Consider the following 24,085-nt stretch of genomic DNA (forward strand, 5'->3'; position numbering starts at 1 on the left):
TACTGTTTTTGAAAGTTCAACACCTCAGTATCAATCTCAATATGTTCGTACATTTTCAGATGTTTATGTCATTGTTTTGAGAAATACAGTCAGTTAACCTGTGCTGTGTTGTTGGATTAGTGGATCTGAATTAATACGTTTGATGGACGGAGCCAGTGAAAATCCCGGAAATCTTCCAGGTGAATAGTTTAGGAAAAGGTTTCAATTAGAAGCTCGTTGCACAGAAGGAGAAACATGTCGCTGGATCTGAAACTGAAACTGAAACATGAAACATTTCCAGATATTTAGTTGGCATCAAGCGAACTTATTTTTTGTCTTTATGCAACATTTTTTTGAACGGATTGACTTTTCAATTCACGTTAACATCCTTAAATTTTTGAGTTTTAACTAATTTAAATGGTTATCTCATCCATAACTTTAAGCAGCGGAACTCAATTTGGCGGAACTTAGCTACTAGAAATAAAAAATATGCACCAAATAGTTATTTAAATCTGAATGCTGGTCTATATTGAACTCTCTAAATTCGTTTGAGCATCCTCAAGTCAAACTACTCCCCTCCCTCCCCTCAAACTGCCTCTAGGAATGTTGCCCCGCCAGTTTGTCGAGAGCAGTTGTCCGCGACATTAGATTAGTCGGTTATCTTCATAAGGTGTGATAGTCGAAAAGCGAACGCAATTTTTCGGCTACTTAGAAATGTTATTTTGCCATAAACTTCTAATGCCCCTAGAGCTTATTTTATAATTGCCACTCTGCTACCTTTTCATCAGTTGCATGCTAAGATATAGAATCCGCATTATCGTATGTAAGATCTCTTCTGGCCAGAAATCTGCTAGATTTTACCGTATTATCATATTGCTCTAAAAGGGGATATTCATTTTTATCTCTAATTAATAGCCGCCCTCATCTTCTCAGCCGGCTATTATTGCGCTCGTATTTTTTTTACAATTCAAAGAATTTGAATTGTATTGGGGCGCTGTCTTTTTTTTTAAGATCTGTTCACACATTTTCATGATTTTTGAAGTCCAATTGGAGTAGTGATTTTGGTCACGCCGAAACAGGAAATGGAGCGAAAAAGCGAGTGGTTTTGCGAAGTGAATTTTTTTCGCTCTAATTTTAAAGTAGAGTGAGAATACGGTGTTTGAACAAAAATTCGGTTTCTCTGTAGTGGTTTTTGTTCACATGCGGCAATTTCACTCTGATTTTTACTGTTTTTTCGATTTTTTGGATCGGATTTTTTTCTAAATGGTTTTCCAATCCATTCACAGCTCATTCTAGGCCTAGTTTTTTTGTTTGAATTAAATTTTCATTTCTCGCTAGTGGTTTTTTTGTTCACATGCGGCATTTTGACATTGATTTTTTGTGTTTTTTTTCATATTTTTTGATCTGATTTTTTTAAAAATGGTTTTCTCAATTCACTCATAGTCCATTCTAGGTCTAGTTTTTCCGTTTAGTCAATGAAAATTCTTTGAATTGTGCGTCAGGACTTGTCCTGCTATGTTTTTTTTTACTTCGGGATCTCAAGTTATGACAACATTTGATCAGAATTTTTATCATATTTTAACAGATTTGATTTTTTTTTGTTTTTACTTTTTTGTTTTATGGTTTGGTTCCGAGAAAATCATAATTTAGTGGATGCAAGTTTTTTTCTGATGAGTAGTTGGATGGTGGTTAAATAGATTTTCGCTTCGAGTCTTTTCCGGAATTCTTCCGGCTATGTTTTTTTTTTACTTCGTCAAACTTTTTTCGCTTTACCATTTTGCCGCTTTTTCGACATTTTGCGTGAAATCTTTTTGACTTCTCTAGGCTAGTTTCTCTCTTCTCTCATTCTGCTAAAAGTGAATTTGAACATCAGCTGCTAAGCAAAGCAATTCAAAATGAACAGAGTCGGTATAAAAAATTGAAGTCAGAAATAGAAACGGGATAAACCCATAAAGCCCAATTTTAGATGACCGCTATTTGAACGTCGTTCCTATAAGTCTTAGTTACCACCTCTAATGCTTATTGGTGTTGATAGTAGCCCCTGTAGCCTCTCTCTAAGAAACAGAAGTATGTTCAACTACGAAATGCCATCAAAATAAATCGGACTTAAAATATATTTTTGTACAAAAATCTTTTCAATATATTCTATTGGTTCAATCCCAATCATGCTTATTGGAATCAACGGCGGCTATTTTCCGGCAATCTGCCGGGTATGTTTAAAGAATCTCAGCACTTCCAATTGAGCCTTCGACTTGTAATTTTTTTGTTTGAAACCAGGATTTTAGCTCTGGTAACCATATTATTAAATAGCGTAGAATGTATAATTGTATAACTGCTGCGTTGAGTTAGATTGCTAAAATAATTTGCATTTGTTCTTATATATATATATATATATATATATATATATATATATATGAAATATTTGTAATAACAGCTATTAGAAAATTGAGTATATCAATTTAAAATCCGTCGGAGTTCGATGCACTATTGCAGCGAGCGTAGTGTTAGATTAATTACACGGTCAGTGCTCGATTGGAAACATGGATCCTCGGTCGTGCTTCTTCTGTGATAAAACTAGATTGTGATTTTAGAAGAAAAACAATTTACAAACGGACAATAAACGTTAATTTAAGCGTTATTAATTGCTCTCAAACGAAGTTGGTGGCATTTATATTAGTCCTGTTGGTCTTTTTTTATGTGATTGTTCGCTTGACCGATTTTTCGTCTGACCAATTTGACTTTTCGTCCTTAAAATCGGGAACAAACAGGTAGCGCCCAGCGGGAATTAAGTTTCATTAGAGGCCCTTAGCAGCGTTTAGTAGTCCGTCAAGTGCTTAGTACGATGAAGCTACCGGGAAGGCCGTAGTTTAAGGTTAAAAGGTCATTTTTTATAGCTGCGAAGCTCTAAGCTGAGCAAAGCTATATTGCGGTGCTCTTGGTTTTTACGACTCGAAGAGGAGTATTGGTTTTCTTAAGGTTTTTTTTTACCGGAAGTACTATTTGTTCAGACGATGTTTTGACCTAAAAGGGAAAGTGAGTAAAATTGCCGCGTGAACTAATTTTTCTGGGCGAGAGAAGTTTTTTGATCATGCGCTGCGTTTAGTGAATGACTTTTTGACTATGAAAAGTGGTTTTTGACTGAATGGCATATATATATATATATATATATATATATATATATATAACCGTTTTTAGCCGTTTTTTCGTCTAAATGGCCCAGTTTTTTTGCTTGCAATTCGGCTTTTTGTTGAAATAATTTTTAGTCGATAATATATTGAATTGTAAACCTCAGAAACTGATAAACTGATAACACATTGTTTTGCAGAGCCTAAAAATGCGTTTGAAGTTCAAAATTGGCACGTTTTAAGTTCAATATTTCTTGATTTTTTTAGTTAATTTTTGGCTTTTTCTATTGATTTCTTCATTTTCGGAACTTTCGGCCGTCTTTTTGTCAAAAATTAGTTAATATGGCAACTTGCTTTTGATAATTCATATACTCAACGCCTCTTTCTACCTCGATGTACCATTGTTTTATAACATTGTACATATGCTAATCCGATTTTGGTTGTTTTTTTTTCCAATTGTTCTGTTTCTTGTTTTTATTTTGTTTTTAATTACTAGAGACGGTCTTTTTGCGCACTCCGAGGGACTTTAATTTAATTTTAATAAAAATTGAATCGTGTTTTGGCGTTAAGTGTTTGAAAAACAGATAAAATTTTAGGCATAAATGCAGTCATAAATATTTTTGACCATTTTTTTGCGAAATCTTTCAATGTTTCGTATGTTTAAATTCTGCTTTTTCTTTCTTTTTGTTCTGTATACGAGAATGCATCTGTCTCGGATGACTCGTAGTCTTTTCTATGTCTCGAATGCTGACGACTGAAAATGTATTCGTGTTTCTTGATTTTTTTTAATTTATAATTTTAACTTTAAAAATCAAAGATTTGATCTTTTTGTTACAATCTTCCTTACTTTGTGGCCATATTCTTTACATTCTAGTTTACCATTATACCTTCGTCCTGACACTCACGTTTATATTCGTTAGATTGATTCTTTCAGTTGATAAAAAATTGAATGATTTCAACTTAAGATTTTTTCAACTTTTTCAAGATTTTCGTCATTTCTTTGGTTTGCAATTGTTATCGTTCAACATAAGGCAGTACTGCGACTTTTTTTGGATAGCCTTTTTCGAAATTTTTACTGGTAACTTTTTATTGCAATTTTCTTCCGACCCCGGTATTGTTTTTAAACAATTTTTTGCTCTGTTTGCTCAATTTTATTCTGTTGCTTATTTCTTTTCTATGATTAATTTTAATCTTTGAATTAGTATGAAATCATATACGGAATATATACAACAAGGAAGACGTATTTGTTGTTTTTGTCTTAATTAAAATGATCAGAAATCTATTTGTAGTGGCTTTCTGGTTCTTAATTTTGAGCATTCTGTTTTGAAAAATTTAAACTTAGTTTCTAAGATGATTATCTACTGTTTGCTTTCGCGAAATTTTTGAGATTGGAATGAAGAATTATTCGAGGGAGATTGATAGCGCTGTCAGCTTTTTCAGCGTATCAGTTTTTTGGGTATCAGTGTTTTGGGCATCCTAATTATTACGGAATTTTAACTTTAACAAACGCTTTCCATAATGTAAAATTTTCCGGCATTTTGTTTCTCTTGGTGACCGGTTTCAATTTCACCAAATTTTAGATCAGACCTGGGGAAATAATGAGTTAATGGTTTTATACAAAAGGTAATGGCTTCAGCTGCAATTACTGTTTTTTTGTGACGTTTTGATGCTTCGAGTCGCTTCCGGAATTTTTCCGGCTGTTTTTTTGTTTCGTCGTCTGACGCTTTTTTCGTTTTACATTTGTTCACGCAGCAAAGCTGAAAAAGTCAAATTTTCTGAATGGCTTCTTCCTCTCACTAACGGCATTTGCGCGCGTGGCGTCATTTCTCACTCGCTTTGGCAAAAGTTTTAAGGTTATTTGCGTAATTAGATTTTCATCATACGTGACTTACCTCAATAAAATGACTTTTGCACGTTAAAACTTAAGTTTAGTTTGAATTTGTTTCAGGTCAAAGTTGAATTAAGTTCCTTGAAAACTGTTATCAATTAATAACTATAAACGATTTCAAGAGGTACGTCAGATAAGCTTTACAGCTCGTTTAGGTGACGTCCCTTTTGAAAAATTCATCAATTATATTTTAATTTCCAGAAAATTAAGAACGAGTTAGTTTGTACCTCAGCCACTAATCAGCCAAAAATTAAATTTAAAAAAAGATAGTCGAAAAGGTAGTTTATGAAAAATTGATCTAAGTTTTTCAGCTGCTTTGAATTCCTTTTTTGAATTTCAATATCTGAGGGAAAGAAGTAATTCCATTTGCAAAACTTATAAGTCTTAGTGAGCCTTGACCGCAGTGAGTTTCTAAGTGCTGCATTATTAAACTTGAACTGCCTTAATAAATCTTTTTTGAGGTTCCGTGTGGTATTTACAGGATGACACGTTTTCAAGATCAATGAAAGAGCAAGGAGATCTCTTTGCAATTTCGTCAACAGTTTCTTTCAGAAGTTCAAGAAAGTATAAGTCAAAAACAGTGAGTATTTTGTGTTTTTTGTAGTAATGTTGAAGGCTATCTGTCCGCTTTCGATAGAAGATGGCTCACAAAATTTTTCGTTGGCACATATCAATTTTTGTTAGTCTCTTTTTCTTGTGCAGCCATAAACCAATAGACCATAAGAGATCACGGGCTTAGCAAAAACTTTATAAAACTCTATCATTTTTGAAATTGGATAATAGTCGCGAATTCTATAGCAAACACAGCAGATTCTGTTTAATTTGTTCACAGTTTGTTGAAAATGAAAGTCAAAATTCAGTTTTCAATCAAGAGTTATACCTAAATATTTTACAGATTCTTGTAGTTCACAATCGGGCAAAATTGGGTTCAAAGTAAGCCCTAAGTCTTTACCAAAATACATCAACTGAGATTTCTTAGAATTAATGCAAAGTTTGTTTTCATTGAACCATGATATCGCCTCCGTAATGCTATCGTTAATATTTGTTTTAATATCTTTTCCTCCACAAAGTTTGTTGGTATCGTCAGCAAACAATGTGATTTCCGATTTTTGCATATTTGTTGGCAGATCATTTAAAAAAATAAAGGAGAGGAGTGGGCCAAGCACAGAGCCCTGTGGTACACCGTTTTAATATTTTTTATCTCAACATATTGTTGGCGGTTGTTGAGGTAGGACTGAATAAGCTTTTTAAAATGGCCTCTAAAACCAAAAATTTCTAGTTTGTTATTTAATAGTGAGTGATCAATGGTATCAAAAGCTCTTGTTATATCAAGGAAAACTGATGCACAAGGCTTTTTGTTTTTCATAGAGAACTTATATTTTCAGTTCTTTCAGCTATGGCATGAATACATGATCTTTTTGAGCGTAAACCAAATTGTCTACAAGAAAAAAGTTGGTTTTTGGAGATGAAGTTAACCATTCTTTTGTAAATATTTTTTTTTCGAAAATTTAGCTAATGGTTGGTAGCAAACTTATTGGTCTATAGTTTTCGGGGTATCCATGTACCCCTTTTTTTTATGAAGTGCCAACTTTTTTGCAATTTTGAAGCACTGCGGAAAAAGTATGGCTCTTTATGCAATCATCGAGTATGTCAACTAGCGGTTCAGCTATTATAGGTAAACATAACCGAAGAGCCATGTTAGTGATTTGATCAAAACCACTTGACTTAGAGTTTTTCAAAGTTTTTACAATGGACAAGACTTCCAGTACGTTTGTACTATGCATAAAAAATGATTTGTGGAAACAATTACTGCGTTGGCGTTGCTGTAATTTAGAAATTTCAGACAGAATTTTTTTCTCCGATAGTAACAAAATTATCATTTAAATGGTCAGCGTCCAAATCTACATATTGCTGCGTCTCTTTTTGTATCTTTAGAATTTTTAAGGTATGAAAAATTGTTTTGCTATTTTTCTGATCGCTTAATTTATCGCTGAATGTTTTTTACCTAGTTCTTTGAGCGGCGTCGATTTTTTTAAAATTTAGATCTGTATCTGTTTCTATCTCTATTCTATGGCACGCAGGTCTATTCTTTCGCAGCTATTCCGGCAATCTGCCGGCTATGTTTACGAGTTTTTGAGCCCAAAATGTTGCAATTTTTGGTACTTTTTCGCAGTTTTGTTTGACCAGTCTGAAATCAAGTCAGAGTTGATAAAGGTCTTTTGCAAGACGTAAGTACTTTTGATGACCATTCTAAGTGCTATATGTTTTGGTAATCCAAACAAAAACACGAAAATTTATACTATTTTGTAAATTTTTTCAAGCTTTTCGAAAATGTTTGTCATTTTTTGCGTTTTTCAGCCCTAGGTGTCAAGAAATCTTCTGCAATAAAATACATAATGCATATTTTCTAATGGTAATGGAATTGTGTTCAACATTTTTACATCACGAATTTTAGCATTTTTGACAAAACTTCCATTTTTTTGACATTTTTGTTATTCAAAGTTTTTCAGCCCCAGGGGCTAAAGTCCTCCCTAGGGGTTTCATAAGAAGTTACTGATAAATTTTTATTGGCCACGGAATAGTTTTCAATTTTTTTATATCAAAAATTTTAATAATTTTTTGATAAAACTTCCAATTTCAAGTTTTTTTGAAAGTTTTTGTCATTTTTTATGTTTCTTCAGCCTCAAGAGCCAAGGAACCTCCTCTGAGGTTTGAAAATGGTTTATTACATAGTTTGTAGATGTATTTGAAGGTTTTCAGGATTTTAATATCACGAATTTAAGCAGTTTTAAAAAAATAGATTTGTAATTTTTTCCAGATTTTTTGAGTTGGTTTGTCGTTTTTTTTTTTTGGTTTCCCTAGCCTCAAGTGCCAAGGAACCTCCTCCAATGTTTGATAATAGATTATTGCACAGTTTCTAGATGTATTTGAATGTTTTTTTCAAGATTTTAATGTCACGAATTTCAGCAAATTTTTAAAAAAATGTTTTCAATTTTTTGAACTTCTAAAATTTTTTTCATTTCTTCTGGCACCACGGGCCCACGGACTTCCTCCGAGGTTCGATAATAAGCTGCTGCATAGTTTATCTAGTTAATCAAATGATTGTCTTTATATTGACTCCAGTTTTTTGCAGTTTTTGATGAAATTTGAAATTTTTTTTCACTTTTTTGTAAAATTATCATTTTTCAAGTTTGTGGATCTTAACGAGCATGTGAATTCATTCAAGGCTTGAACTACGGCCACTGGATAGTCTGTTGAGATAATGAAATGGTTCTTGAGATATTAATATCATGAATTTTAGCAAGATTTTGTTAAATTTGCAAATGTTTTTGAAATTTTTTGAATGTTTTTGTCCTTTTCTGAGTTTAACGATCTTTGCTGGCCAGGGAAACTTTTTGAGTCCTGCAGATGGGTTACATGACAGAACTCAAGAGACAAAAAGTTGTTTTAAACATTTTTTTTTCACTGCGAAATGTGAAAACTTTTTTTTAAATTTTGAAATCTGTTTTTTATGTGAGTTAATTACTAATAATGCTAGAAAACTTGAAGTTGCATAGTCGAATCTCATCATTGAAAATATTCCCAGCACTCTGCTTTGTTTCTTTGCTTCTCTTTCTTGTTCACCTTTTGTCTCTCGCACATTCTATCTCTCTCCATCTCTTTCCTTAACTTTTTTGTTGATGTCGCACTTCAGCTGCTGTTTTGTGGCGTGATGTCATCATCTATGACCCTCACCTTACACCCCTTCATTTAAACTAAAAATACCCGGAACATAGTTAGCTACTGACGAAGCTAATCGCTCGCCGGTCGTTTCAGAGCAATTCGTTCAACGATAGTCGGTTATGTTTTTAAGGATAGTTAGCTTAGCAGTTTTTAACAAGCCTACAGATGGGTTTTCAACAAGCTTACAGATGTATCAGTTTTAAATTCACAAATATTTTTTAGTTATAAATCTTTTTCCACTTTTGTTATCAGATTTTTGAAAACTCAAAGAAAATTAATTAATTCTGTTTTTAATTGCAGTGAAACAAAGATTGTAGCAATTCTCCTGGTCTTGTGGTCTTTTTATGCAATTTTTTGATTGACCTTTTTTCGACCCATTTGGGGTGCATGAGGTGGCCAAGCATCTCTTTCAGAGCCCAACGCCTAACTAGTCTCTAAGTATGCGATTCACCAAAACTTTTTTGAAGAGACTTATTTGAGGGTGTGAAGGGCGGTGCTTAGTTTGATCCCCTCAGTCAACCCCCCGTCAGTCAATTCTACACAACCCAACCCCTCCGCCCACCACCGTCCACCCTGCTGCAAGCTGGCGATTTGGACCCCTCTCTCGTCCAGCCATCCAGCTTTCCCACACCTGTACCCCCCCCCCCCACCATCGCTTGATAACCCACTCCGCTCACGACCCCCTAATGCTAGCATCCCTAAGCCCCAGCTGCCTGCTAACGAGCCCAAGCTCTCGCTGGTTGTTTGATAGCAGTTCAACCGGCGTTAGTTGGTTTTGTTTCTGTGCTAATTAATAGCCGCCGTCAGCCTCTCAAACGGCTATTATTTAGGCGCTTTCTTTTTTTTAAAACTTCGCTTTGCCTTTGATCACATTTTTTGTTTTACATCAGTCACGAATTTCACGTTTGACCTCTGACGTACCTGACTCACTGTTTCAACTGAATGGACAATGTCAAAAGAGCAAAATCAAAAGAAACGGGATAAAGCCCGGTCATTAAGTTATAGTGCATTAGGTTATCAAAGTTCAATAGAGCGATTGCTAGCTGATATTAGTATTAAGCTTAATACCCTTCAGTTTAGAAGCTGAAGTAAGTAGAGATTTAGAATCTAACTGAAATTGCACACTGAATTAGGGAAATTTTTTCATCAATTTCAATCTCTTCTTTGTTTTCTGTTTCATTCCCGATGTGCGTCTAGCACGTCAACGGGGGTTATTTTCCGGCAATCTGTTGGCTATGTTCAGATTTTTTTTCATTGTTACGTAATGCTTTTTTATCTCTTTTGCGATTAGTTTGGGATCTTATGTGTGTCAGCCTATGTCTGCAGAAACTATTTGGAAACTTCTGGTTTTTGTTACTGCTTTTTTGACCGATTTGACTGTGCGAAAATAATGCAATTAAAATCGATGTGCAGTTATTTACAGTTTTTCTTACCTGAAATTCATGTTGCAATAAAATTGCTTGGTATTGCTTCAATTTGTTGAACGATATACCTTTTGAATGACTTCTTTATTCTTGAATTTTGATTTCTTCATGATCTGAATGTTTTTCTTTCGTGATAAGTAGGGGAAATCAATTATTGGTAATCTACCACCAAAAGTGAAGTGGGAAGTGCACTGAAAGTGAGAAGAGCTCAAGAGCTGCGGTAGCCTAGCTGGACAACTATTTGTCTTCTTATGTTTTCAAGATTTTTGTGAGGTCCTGACGTCACCGCTCACTTGAAATCTGCTGTTTGTTAATTCATGCAAGTTTGTTTGACCGAGTTGTGTGCATGACATCATTTTAATTCGTGTGAATAATTTTTTGGTCAGATATGAGTTATTTCACTCTCAAATAGTTACCCTTTTTCAAAATGAGTTTTGTTTACCTTATTTAAAGGAGATATGGTCAGCATTGGAGACCTGTCTTTAAGTGAAGGTTATTTGATGATGGCTAGTAGAAATAACAATTAAGTTCTACAAAATTTTCTGAATCAGATTGAAATCTCTGCTATTGGTAAAAAACAGAATTATCTTCTTTAATCTAGTTCCTCTCCTTGGCATTTTGAGACAGCAGGTCTATGAAGCTATGGCAGCTATTTTCTAGCATTGTGCCGGCAATGGTTTTTCAGTTCAGTTTATTGTTGGCAGTAGGCTTTACGCTTTCTTAGTGAATTGTTTGCTGCGCCCTCTAAATATTAACACTCACCGGCTGAAGCAGGCTACAATAGAACCTAGCTGCGGTCTGTCTTCAAATGTACGTCGTACGACGTTAGTCGATTATGCTATGTTCAGAAAAGACCTTAGAATATTATATGTTCAATATTCTACATATTATCGCTTTTTCCATTCCAAAGTTAAGCACGCATATTATCGGTTGTTTGTTGCTACCCAAACTTCCAATCTAAGGAGGGCATTTAAACCCATCCAAGTGGCGTTGATCGAATTATAAATGCCTGTTTTTCTTCGGATTTCAGAATGCCTAGTGTAGATATAAACTGAAGGCTCCGGCAATATTTAATGATTTGGGCTATTTTTCCATTGATCACTGAAATAATGAGATATGTAAATTGTGTGCCAGGTGTGAGAGCAGGAGAGGGAGAGGAGGAGGAGGAGGATGTGTCTCATTTGAATGAGGGGGTCACTCTCAAGTACTCAGAGAATGTGGAGGACCTCTTGGCCTACTTGAAGTCCCACCCAATGTTCATGACTAAGGAACCCACAGTCGAAGACATTGACAACAACCCACTATTACAGGTGGGAGGATCTGTTAAATCAGCCGTTCCTGCAGATCGCCCAAATTAATTAAATTTGAAAATCATCATTTATACTTAAACTCGTTTTTGTCGTCTTCTGAATTTCTGCTAGGCTGCAGAGTGAAGGGACTATGTCGCCCAGAATATCGTTCAAATAAAATAAACCAAAGGTTTTTAATTGGTGAAGCAAACGCTACTTGGTTACTCTGCTATTTCACCTCTTCCACTCTTGTACGCTGTCTCAATAATACTTATTTCCCAATAAAGCCCGGTATATCAATTCTTGTCATGTAGATAACATAGTTAAGAAAATTACTTGTAGTTCAGTGGAAAAAACAATCTCAAGACAATTTATAACAATAATTAAGATACTAATAATAATACAATATCCGTTTTTCACTTCCCAAATGAACTTAACCATAATGCTTTAAGTATCCAACTGGTCATGTTTACATACTTCCAAAGTTTAGTCGCAATAAACGAGTTTTCCAGTTATTCCTGCAAAATGTATTTTCTCAAGTTGGTTCGATGGGGCTGTCTCTCTATTCTCAATCAGCCAGTATCTCTCGACCTTGTTCTCTCTCTCGAGCTCTTACTTAAACAATCTCAAAACCTCTCTTGCAGGCTGTTAAAAGGGCGTTGTCCCAAAATAAGTTAATTAGTTGAAAAGCACCTATGCAAATGTTAGTCCCACATTAAGCAAAAATGAATCAAACAACACTTATTAGTCAAGTACAATTAATTATTAATAACAACACTAATCAAGTAGTTAACAACTTTGCAACAGTTTATTTTCGAATGAGCCAACTTCTCAAGTGAAATTCTCTCGTGATTCACTCGAAATTCCTGGATAACCGACTTGCTAACAGTGCTCCAACTGCTCTCGCAAATTTCACTGATTTTTAACAGTTTAGTCCCACTAAACCAAGTGCTCACAAATAGTAATTTGTGTGGTTTAAGATATATCACTCAACTCTGCTCTCTGGCGCTTTCGAAACAATAACTTATTATTGTCAATGCTAAACTCAAATACCTACCTTAAATTAATCTAAGTTACTCTTACTCTGTATGAGTTCTACGTAATCTAGTTCTCTAACAACTTCACTGAGCCTTAAATTTTTCGTTTATCTAAAAACATTTTCATACCTCGATATTTGCGGTAGCGTTCAAGAATTTGATTCTTCTTTTTTCTTTTTCTTTATATTTCAAAATTATCAAGAAAAATTTTGAATTGCAGAAAAATATAAAATTTGAATTATATGGAAAAACTTGAATCAATTTCTTAAACGTTACCGTAGCTAGCGAAGTATGAAAATGTTTTAAGATATACGAATATTGAAAGGCTCAGTGATGTTGTTAGAGAACTAGATTACGTAGAATTGCTACTCCCACACACAATCTCTTTTTCGGTGGAAATCGGAAATTGGCATATTTTGAAATGCTACCTAAAATAATCGACGAGCTTTAAGTTTCTGTTCTTTTTTTCTTCAGGGTTTGCAAGATGTTAGATAGTCAATGGATAGTATTGTTTAGGGCATCCAAGCTCTGAAGTACGACCAGGACAACCCTCTTGAATATAGTGAGGAATTGAAGGAAGAGGGCAATGATCTTTTCAAGAAGAAGAAATATAGAGAGGCAATCGTCTCTTACTCTGAAGCCATCAAGGTTCACCACGGCTTTATGAGTATTTATATTAGTTTAACAGAGCATTCGATGTATTTGAGAATTTCTGAGCTCGATTATCGAATGAGAAGAACTTTTGGCTAACTGGGAAAGCTGTAATGTTTGAAGAGAAAATTAGGATTATACTTGAGCCGCGAAGTCAATTGTAGTTTTCTGAAAGATAATGTTGAAACTGAAAAAAAATGTACGTGCTATAAAGTTTATGAATAAAAGTCTCGTGTGTGCGTGCGTGCTTATGTAATAATCATTTTGTGTGTATTATTCAACTTTATTCGGATACATTGTTTCAGCAAGTTGAATCGTTACCGGAATTAGACCATCCATCAAAAGATTTCTTAGCAGTTCTTTACACCAACAGAGCGGCCGCCCAGTACTATCTCGGTAATCGACGCTCTGCAATGTTGGATGCCACGAATGCTTTGAAGCATAAACCAGACCACTTGAAGGCCTTACAACGCTTATGTCTGTGCTTTTTTGAACTGGAGTATTACGAAGACTGTATCAAAACATGCACTGTTGCACTTGCAGTATCTAAAGACGGCATCAAGATTAAAAGTTGGAAAGACGATGCAGGGAAGAAACTAAAACTAAAACAAAGGAATGAACGAAAAGAGCAACTGAAACAACAGAAAATTAAAAATGTTCAAACTGCCATCCAGTCACGTGGGGTTAAGGTCAAGACAAAATGGCCAGATGAATCATTTGCGCCGGTTCCGTCTCTGGACACTGCCTTAGGTGTGTTGTCGTGGCCAGTCACCTTCTTCTATCCCGAATATTTGGAATGCGATTTTATTGAAAGCTTCGAGTAAGTTGATATCAATATTTTTGGCTTCGATTTGCAAAAAGAGTCTATTGTTATTTTGCAATGAGTCATTATAGTTATTTTGAAATGACTTTTGGCAAAGGAAGCTAGGGTGAACAGACAAAACAGTCCCAGACAAAACAGTCCAAAATTGCAAAATATTCCGACAAAACAGTCCCAGACAAAATAGTGCCAAGAAAACAGACAAAACAGTCCCAGACAAAAGAGTCCCAAATGAAATATTCAAACAATTGTAAATAGAATCTACAAACAATTAACAAACCTAATCTTTGAGTTAAGCTTCTGAATGCATTGTTTTTAATTGATATGAATTATGATTAAACCAAAAACTCGTGTCAAAACGCATTATTTGGCAACAACTATGTCGAAAAAGCACAAGAATATATGAACTCGAAACTGGACATTTGAAACTGTTGCTGTGTGAGTGAGTGGAACACTCACATTTTCTAAGACGGAGGCAGTATAGTGAACTATAATGTATGACATGCTCATAAATTACATATTAAACGCATAATTCGAAATTTTCACAAACAAATAGAACAAAAAGAGATGGTTACTAATAGTAAACCGGATTTTAACAATATAGAGAAAGCATCATAAATAATTATTGGAATTATCAAGGAATTTCATCTTGACGGACACGTCAAGGAATGTTTGTTCATGACTGGATTCGTCAAGCAGGTAAACCTGTTATCTGTTAGTTTAACTAACAGGGACCCGTGCGGTAGAAAATAACTATGAGAAAATCCCAAAGAGATTAACGAAAATGGGTAAAAATAACCTAAGATTAATTAACCATTGATAGGACTGAAACCAATAAACATATTCAAAACTAAACCTTACACAATCGAGCTGCCTATCTTTAATTGCTTTACATCTCTCATCTTCACAAAACTTCTAATATTTACAAGCAATAGTTCTAACTTTGTATTAAACTGATTGTACATATACATCTGCTCAATTAAATTCAAGTCTGAAACTTGGAAAATTTTCCTCAGTAACTCCGAGGTTTAAAGTGCTTAAGAATAACATCCAACCCAAACCGTAACCGTAGACAGTGCACGGATATTACACAGCTTAATATTTGTTCAAAGAAATACAATCATATGAACAACGTAAGGGGATTCTTTGGTAATTGATGTGCATATGTTTGACTACATATTTAGTTCAGACTATTTTGTCTGGGATTGTTTTGTCTGTTTTCTTGGGACTATTTTGTCTGGGACTGTTTTGTCTGGGAATATTTTGCAATTTGGGACTGTTTTGTCTGGGACTGTTTTGTCCGGGCACGGAAGCTAGAACTCAAACAGATAGATTAGCTATTGGAGAATTCCCAATGGGCTTTGAGAAAATTGAATAGGAAAAATAACCATCTCTTTGATGTGAAGATGTTTTTTTTTCTCAAAAAAGTCTGACTTGTCCAGAAATAACCAGCTAGAATTGGCACATAATATTTATAGTTTGAAGTGAGGTTTTCACAGCGAAAACTGTTTTAGGGAGTCTTGTTCATTTTACGAACAGTTACTGATGATGTTTGATACAAAGGCCCCCTGGGATACAAACGACTCCCACACCATCGACAACCTGATAGTCTATTACGAGGACTTCACAGAAACACCTCCCAAACCTGTTCCTCTTGAGAGGCCAAAAATACCGTTGAAAGATGCGCTCACGAAACAACAAGTTGTTGATGACTATCATTTGAGTTATTTTGTTTTGCCCAAAAATAATTCTAAATTGAATGAACTCTTTAGCTCAAACTTTTCGAAATTCAAATTGAAGTTTAAGGAAAAGCTGCATTCGAAATGAAGCAAATTGAATTTTGATCTGAATTGCTTTTTCTTTTGTGCATCCTTCGTAATAATGAACTGCTGTTGATGCAATCCTTGAAATGCTATTGCTTGTTATTTGAGATAGTTTCCTCGTCAAAAAGTAGTTTGGCACACATACATAAGAGTCATTCAGTAGCGGTATAGGCTTTTGTTAGCTCACTGCTGATTGAGGCATAGGTAGAACTGAAATTCTGGCGCAAGTCAAAGAGGGTTGGTTCCTCCAATCCCAACCAGTGTGAATAAAGTTAAAAGAATACACAGTTGTAATTGGAGATCCCATAAAGTTTTATCTAGCAATGTAATTTGAAAATTGTTCAAAAACCAACACAATTTTTCACAAACTTATTTCATTCCAACGCAATAGTTGAAAAAACTTTGTTTTCTACTATCTATTAATTGCCAAGCGAAGTTAGTGCTGTTTTTGCTCGTGTATTCTTCGTCGAGATTGATCCCGAATTCAGGACGATGTTAGAAGCATCTCGATATTAAATGAGAGAAAGCTGTTTTGAAAAATTGACTAATATTATGAGTAAAACGGGTCTTAATCAAAGTCGTTGTTTAAATTATTAATTCAATAAAAACAAGTTTGGAGAAATGCAAAATTTGAAAACTTAATTGAAGGATTTGTTAGTTGGCGCTGAGAAAAGCAGATGAGAATTCTGAGAACGCTGAGAATTGCATCATCGGCAAATTGCAAGAGGTTGGAGTGTTTTTTCTTGCCTCAGCTTCGAAAATTTATTTGCAAAGTAAAAACGTTTAATCAAACAACGTATCAAACAAATCAAACCATTTTTACTTTGCCAAAAAGCACCCTCTACACTTAGGGACATTTGAAAGAATTAGGTGAGCAAACAACAAATTGCTTACCTCTGTCCACAGCAGTAACTTTTATAACTCTTTTACTAGCACAATATTGTACTTAAAAGGCGCTAAAAATTCAGAAATCCGTATCCTCTCCTAAAACACGGCTGCTAATACCGGAGTTTTTGGAACAGTTTTACTACAGAACAATTTTGATTTTAATAAAGAAAGTTTTGGACTTTTAATTGCAATTTCTGCTTTTTACTCCTCTCGAACATCAAATTTTGGAAATAGCTCGAGGTCTTTTATTCTTAGTTCTCTGTTTTTCTTTTAGGCTCGGAAAAATGTCATTAGTTTCTTGAACAAAAGTGAATCAACTACAGAAAATAGTGGGATGCTTTCTCGATCCCAAACAACAGCAATGATTTCAGGAGCACGCTACTACAGAACTTAAATTGAAATATTAGAACCAATGTGCATAGGCGAACTTTCAGCAAAAGTTTTGTTGTTCGTGATAGGAGTTATCTTTTTGTGACATTTTTACATTATACGATAAAATCAACTTGCAAGTTTTGTCCATAGCGTTAAGAGGGTGCTATGGAGCAGAAAATTTTGCCAATTGTTTATAACAAACGGTTTTTTGTAATAGGCCGAGAAGTTTAGACTTTCTCAAACTAAGAGCTTGTATTTAAAAGAAACTTTCTTGCCTGATGTTAGTTAAGTAATGTCGAAAAAAAATGTCTATTATCAGCCAAACTTTTGCTTCAATTTTGATCACGCCACAAACTTATCAAGGTATAAAAACAATAGATTTGTCTGATAAAATTCAATCTTACCACCATTATTGATAATCATGAACCAACTCGCCGATCCTCACAGTGGATATCAATGACACGTTCTGAGTTTGGGAGAAGAATAATGTGTTAAGTGCAAAAAAAGCTGCACTAGTACTTGCCGTATAAAGCAAGTAGTGAAACTTTTTCATACTTAAGGTGTGAATTAATCCATATCAGCTAATTTCTTTCTAGACAGATCCGTATTTTTTAATACTGATGCGAATAATTATAGCGGGTAAATTTTGCATATTAAGGCCGTTTCATAGAAGAAGGCCGTTTAAAAGAAGTGTAGATGTGAAAATTAACATCAATGGCAAAGTTATGGACATGGAATACCCAATCGCAGACATGGAGATCATCTGCTACAATCTCCGTAGTGCCTCTTATTTTCTCAAAATTGACTTATCAGACGTATATTATCAAATTGAGCTGCAAGAGATGCAATCAAATCTACTCGTAAAAGATTCAATGGTGTTTAAGACGACGTTGGGTTATGTAGAACCACAAAACGAGCTGGTCGAGAAACAATTGCTTGCTGTCAAAAATGCACTACGTCAGAAAAATTTCACCATTAACGATAAATCCAGCTCAAACCAGTCTTAATCGTTGGATTTCTCGGTTATTCTATCATTAAAGAAGATAAGTACCCGATCCTAAACATTTTGTGAAAATCAAAATACAAACCCTTCATCAAAGGTTGAAAAACTTAAATTTTTTGTAGGTTTCGCAAATTTTTATGGACGAATGATACTAGATTTGGATAAAATGATGCTATTGTCAAACGAGGTCTCACCAGATATAATTAGAGTGGAAAAAGAGGAGCAGAAGGTTTTGAAAACATCGAAAATGAGGTATGTGCTAACCCAGTGGTTCAGCCGTACAGCTTGAAAGAAGAAGCAACAGGCGGAGTCCTCTCACAAGGAGGACATATTCTATAATCTACTTCTCCAGGACACTGTCACAAGCTGAACGGAACTACTCCATTATAGAACGGAAGGCTCTTGCAATTGCTTCTGTGGTCACACGATTGGAACGATTCTTGATGAGAAGAAGATCCACTTCAACGACCGGCCAGAAACCTCTCAATTATCTCTCCGCATAGGACAGAAAAATCCGCAAAAGTGCATCAGCATGATATATACACGAGATGGATTTTTATGATTATTTCGTTCTAACCACCATTAGTGCTGATCATAAACCAACCGCCGTTCCTCCCTGTAGATATCAATAACTGGTTCTTAGGTTGGGAGAACAATGTGTCAACTGCAAAAAACATAACTAGTACTTGCCCCATTATGCATGGGGTAAAACCTCTTCACACTTAAGGAGGAAGTTTATACGTATTAGGTAATCTTTATCTAGACCGACTTGTATTTTTTAATACTGATACGAATAATTATACCGGGTAAATTTTGCATATTTAGGCCGTTTAAAAGAATGTGTAGATGTGAAAATTAACATCAATGGCAAAGTTATGGACGGGGAATACCTAATCGCAGAAATGGAGATCATCTGCTACAATCTCCGTAGTGCCTCTTTTTTTCTCAAAATTGACCACTCAGGCGTATATTATCAAATTGAGCTGCCCGAGATGCAATTAAATCTACTCGCAAAAGATTTAATGGTGTTTAAGATGACGTTGGGTTGTTGGGTTGTGTAGAACCACAAACTGAGCTGGTCGAGAAGCAATTGCTTGCAGTCAAAAACCACTACGTCAGAAAAGTTTCACCGTTATCGAAAAGAAATCTAGTTGAAACCAGTCTTAAGCGTCAAATTTCTCAGTTATTCTGTCACAATAGAAGGAATAGTACCCGATCTTAAGCTTGTTGTGAAAATCGAAATACAACACCACCATCAAAGATTGAACAAATTGAATTTTTTTTGTAGGTTTCGCAAATTTTTATGGACGAATGATACTAGATTTGGCTACAAAGATGCTATTTTCGAACGAGGTCTCACCAGATATAATTAGAGTGGAAAAGAAGAGCAGAAGGTTTTGCAAACATTGAAAATGAGGTATGTGCTAACCCAGTGGTTCAGCCGTGCAGCTTGACAGAAAAAGCAACAGGCGGAGTCCTCTCACGGAGGACATATCCTATAGTCTACGTCTCCAGGACACTGTCACAAGCTGAACGGAACTACTCCAATATAGAACGGGAGGCTCTTGCAATTGCATTTGTGGTCACACGATTGGAACGGTTCTTGATGAGAAGAAGATCTACTTCAACGACCGACCATAAACGTCTCAATTATCTCTCCGCATAGGACTCAAAACCCCCAAAATGCACGAACCCTCCCTCAGCATGATATATACACGAGATGGATTTTTTTGATAATTTCGTGCTACCCACCATTAGTGCTGATCATAAACCAACCCGCCGTTCCTCCCAGTAGATATCAATAACTCGTTCTTAAGTTGGGAGATCATTGTGTCAAGTGCAAAAAACATAACTACTACTTGCCCCATTTTGCATGGGGTGAAACCTCTTCATACTTAAGGAGTAAATTTATATGTATTAGCTAATCTATATCTAGACGGATCTGTATTTTCAAATACTGATACGAATAATTACACCGAGTAAATAAATTAGCATCAATGGCAAAGTTATGGACGCGGATTACCCAATCGCAGACATGGAGATCATCTGCTACAATCTCCGTAGTGCCTCTTATTTTCTCAAAATTGACTTATCAGACGTATATTATCAAATTGAGCTGCAAGAGATGCAATCAAATCTACTCGTAAAAGATTCAATGGTGTTTAAGACGACGTTGGGTTATGTAGAACCACAAAACGAGCTGATCGAGAAACAATTGCTTGCTGTCAAAAATCCACTACGTCAGAAAAATTTCACCATAAACGATAAGAAATCCAGCTCAAACCAGTCTTAATCGTTGGATTTCTCGGTTATTCTATCACTAAAGGAAGATGAGTACCCGATCTTAAACATGTTCTGAAAATCAAAATACAAACCCACCATCAAAGATTGAATAACTTGAATTTTTTGTAGTTTTCGCAAATTTTTATGCACAAATGATACTAGATTTGGCTAAGAAGATGCTATTTTCGAACGAGGTCTCACCAGATATAATTAGAGTGGAAAAAAATGAGCGGAAGGTTTTGAAAACATCGAAATTGAGGTATGTGCTAACCCAGTGGTTCAGGCGTACAGCTTAAAAGGAGAAGCAACAGGAGGAGTCCTCTCACAAGGAGGACATATTCTATAATCTACTTCTCCAGGGCACTGTCTCAAGCTGAACGGAACTACTCCAATATAGAACGGGAGGCTCTTGCAATTGCTTTTGTGGTCACACGATTGGAACGATTCTTGATGATCCACTTCAACGACCGACCAGAAACCTCTCAAATCTCTCCGCATAGGACAGAAAACCCCCAAAATTACGTCAGCATATATCCACAAGATGGGCAATAGCACTTGTGGTATTCGATTAAGATTTGAAATATACACCTGTAGCGCAAACTTCCCATTCTGATGCTTTGAGCAGACTACATTGGGAGGACGATGATGCAAGTGATCAATTCTCCTTTTGCTTTGGACAATATATTTTTTGTACAATCCAATTTTTAACCAAGTCAAACATCAGAACTGAACTGAAAGCGAATCAACTGTTCTAAGATGTGATCAAAAGAATAAAAATTAATAACAGGGGACAATGCTCTGAAGCAAAAAAAGGATTCGAACAACCGAAAGTTGCTCTGATCATCCACTGCTGAGTCATTTTCTGCTGTATTTTGACATTAATTCCAACCAAACTAAGACTAATTATCATGACAAAAGTCCATGTGACGCACGCAAGGAAGAATGCAACAGATAGAGTAGGATGAAGTGTGGTCTCATGGCTCAGCATCAATCATGACGTTTTTCTAAATGTTAATAAGTGTAAGGATTGCCAAGAACACAGGCCTAGCCTGGGGATAGTAGATTCAACTTGGCCGGAATTGGAAAATTGGAAGATACTCTATCGAAACTAGGGTTATTTTAAAAATTATTGAAACATTCAGGTACTTTTAGACGCGGGTTCAGTTTTTTATTGAATCCTTTTCTTTAGGACATAGAAAATTAGAAACAGTAAACTTTTGCCTAGGTCTAATGAGATGCCAATAATGTTAGTGTCAGATTATTGTCCGGAGTTAAATTGGGGCGGGCTGAATTAGATGTATGAATCACTGAAGTTACAAAAAAAGGAGATCGACCATGAATCTTCCTGGATCAAACGGACTTGCTGAGCCAGTTCTTCAAAGAATGAAGCGGGCTATTCAAGACGAGTCCGAATATGAGTGTATCTTTTGCAGTTTTTCTATTGCGGGTCTTAAAGACCCAATGAAAAACATAAAAATGCGCGGCAAAGTGGTGGAACTTTTGCTGGGAGAGAAAATAATAGTTCACGTGGTCACAGATTTTGATTTGTATGAACCATTTATCTTCAAAGCGGCCATTATATCACCAACAGTTCCAGCTTCCTCCATTATCTGCAAAAACATCAACACTTCATTCATTCTGCCGGACAATTCGAAAAAGACATTGCACAATCAGTGGCAACCAAATTGAGCAGTTGGATCCTGATTACTTCAAGACAGAATCTATTGATCAGTGATCCACTTATCAACAAGCTGAGAGCATTGAGGATACAGATATGGCATCACCCATTATCACAGATGATTTTTCAGTACCTCGTGGAGCTACACTTCTGGTGCCACGCGAATATCGAGCAGACAAAGAAAAAACAGAATGATTTGGATAAGTTTTCCCTATAAGATTGCTCATAAAAGGAGGTAAGATATGATGTATCGAGAAGTTTAGACTTTTTCAAAGATAGAACTTTTATATAAAGCAAATTCTATTACATGATATTGGCGAAGTAATATCGATTGATGGCATCGAATTTGAAATGAATCATTGCTTCAAATTTGATTCTGACACAAGTATTTTAGCGTTAAGAAAGCATTATTTTTTGGAATGATTTCAATCTACCCGCCATTAGTGATGATCATTAACCAGCCCGCCAGTCCTCCAAGTAGACATCAATAACTCGTTCTCAGGTTGAGAAACAAATGTGTCACGTGCAAAAAACTGCTCTTGTACTTACCATATAAGACAAGGGGTAAAACTTCTTCATACTGAAGCTGTCAATTTGTGCACATCAGCTAATCTATAGCCAGAAGGATTTTTACATTTTAATACTGATACGCGTTTGTATATGCCTGTTAAATTTTGTGTATTCCGGCCACTTCAAAATCAGTATTTTAAATATTCACTGACCAGTAGGTTGACAGCATTAAGGACGCAGACATGGCATCACTCATTATCACACCAGATTTTTTAGTACCTAATGGAGAGTAGCTTCCAGGGGCCACAAAAACTTCAAGCAGACAAGAAAAAAACAAAGGTTTGCTGAAGCTTTCCCTGGCACTTGTTTACAAAATGAGGTAGGCCGTGATATCGCGGTTTTTGTACTATCTCAAAGATAGAATTTCTATGTAAAGCAAAGTTTGTTTCCTGATATTGGCGAAGTAATGTCAAAAAATGGTTTCTAATTGGGACCGAATCATTGCTTCAAAATTGATTCCCTCACATGTAAAATAGTGTTCAGAAAGCAATTATTTTGCTGACAAATTCGATCTACCCAACTTTAGTGTTGATCATAAGCCAACCCGCCATTCCTCCAGGTAGATATCAAGGACTCATGCCACGATTGGGAATAAAAACTGCACTAGTAATTGCCATATAAGGCAAGGGGTAAAACTCCTTCATACTTGTAAATTAATCTATGGTAGCTAATCTATATCCAGAAGGAATTGTACGTTTTTATACTGATATGACTAAAAATACCTAAATTTTGTGTGTTTTGGCCGTTTTATATTCAGTTATTAAAAAATTGAAATTCTTGTTACTCGTCCTCAAAACTGCGACACTTTTTGTATTTCTCTTTTATCTAAAAGATGCCACTTGGCATCACAGTTGCTCTGGACAAAATCTCCTTTGTACAATCCAATTTTCAACCCAGTCAGACACCAGAACTGAGCTGGAAACGAGTTAATTATTGCAAGATGATTAGAGCAAAGAATAAACATTGGCTACTGGGACAATGCCTTGAAGCAGAGAAAGATTTCGAACAAAAGAAATATGCTTGGACCATCCACTGCTGAATCATTTTTCGCGGTATTTTGACCTTCAATCCAACCAAACTAAGACTAATGATCATAGCAAAAGTCCATGTGACGCACGCAGGGAAGAACGCAACAGTTACAAGATGAATGATGGCCTCGTGGACCTGCATCATGATATTCTTCGATATACTAATAAGAGTAAAGAACGCCAAGAAAACAGGCCAAGACTTGCATAAACATTTTTCACTTGGCCAGAAGCAGAAGTATGGGAAAAATTCCATCTAGTTTGGGGTTATGTTGAAGATTATTGGACATTCTGGTAATTGTACACCCGGGGTCAGTTTGGATTGAATCCTTTCCTTTAGGACATAGAAAATAACAAACAGTAAACATTTGCCTAAGTCTAATGAGATACTAATAATGTTAGTGTCAGATGATTGTTCGGAGTTAAATTGGGGCGAGCTGAGGTATTTGTATGAATCACAGAGGATACAAAAGAAGGAGACCACCCATTAATGTTCCTGGAGCAAAC

The 24,085-nt window shown here is 35.6% G+C and overlaps 1 protein-coding gene across 1 annotated transcript; it reads left to right on the forward strand.

Annotated features, from left to right (window-relative positions):
* Positions 1–57: 57 nt before the first annotated feature.
* On the forward strand, positions 58–15,786 carry LOC142342255 (tetratricopeptide repeat protein 4-like). The gene is made up of 5 exons (XM_075393529.1): positions 58–179; positions 11,274–11,449; positions 12,982–13,113; positions 13,422–13,936; positions 15,451–15,786. The coding sequence occupies exons 1-5, from the start codon at positions 143–145 to the stop codon at positions 15,761–15,763; spliced, it is 1,173 nt and encodes a 390-aa protein (XP_075249644.1). The 5' UTR covers positions 58–142; the 3' UTR covers positions 15,764–15,786.
* Positions 15,787–24,085: the final 8,299 nt, after the last annotated feature.

The sequence above is a fragment of the Convolutriloba macropyga genome, chromosome 7 (genome assembly GCF_964194025.1).
Source record: "Convolutriloba macropyga chromosome 7, txConMacr16.3, whole genome shotgun sequence".
NCBI classification, from domain to species: Eukaryota; Metazoa; Xenacoelomorpha; order Acoela; family Convolutidae; genus Convolutriloba; species Convolutriloba macropyga.

What these genes read in the sequence shown, in the direction of transcription:
- LOC142342255 (XM_075393529.1), top strand. Translation starts at nt 143, where the DNA reads ATGGACGGAGCCAGTGAAAATCCCGGAAATCTTCCAG. An exon ending in AAATCCCGGAAATCTTCCAG is followed by an intron (nt 180 to 11,273) that starts GTGAATAGTTTA and finishes ATTGTGTGCCAG; the next exon opens with GTGTGAGAGCAGGAGAGGGA. An exon ending in CTTACTCTGAAGCCATCAAG is followed by an intron (nt 13,114 to 13,421) that starts GTTCACCACGGC and finishes ACATTGTTTCAG; the next exon opens with CAAGTTGAATCGTTACCGGA.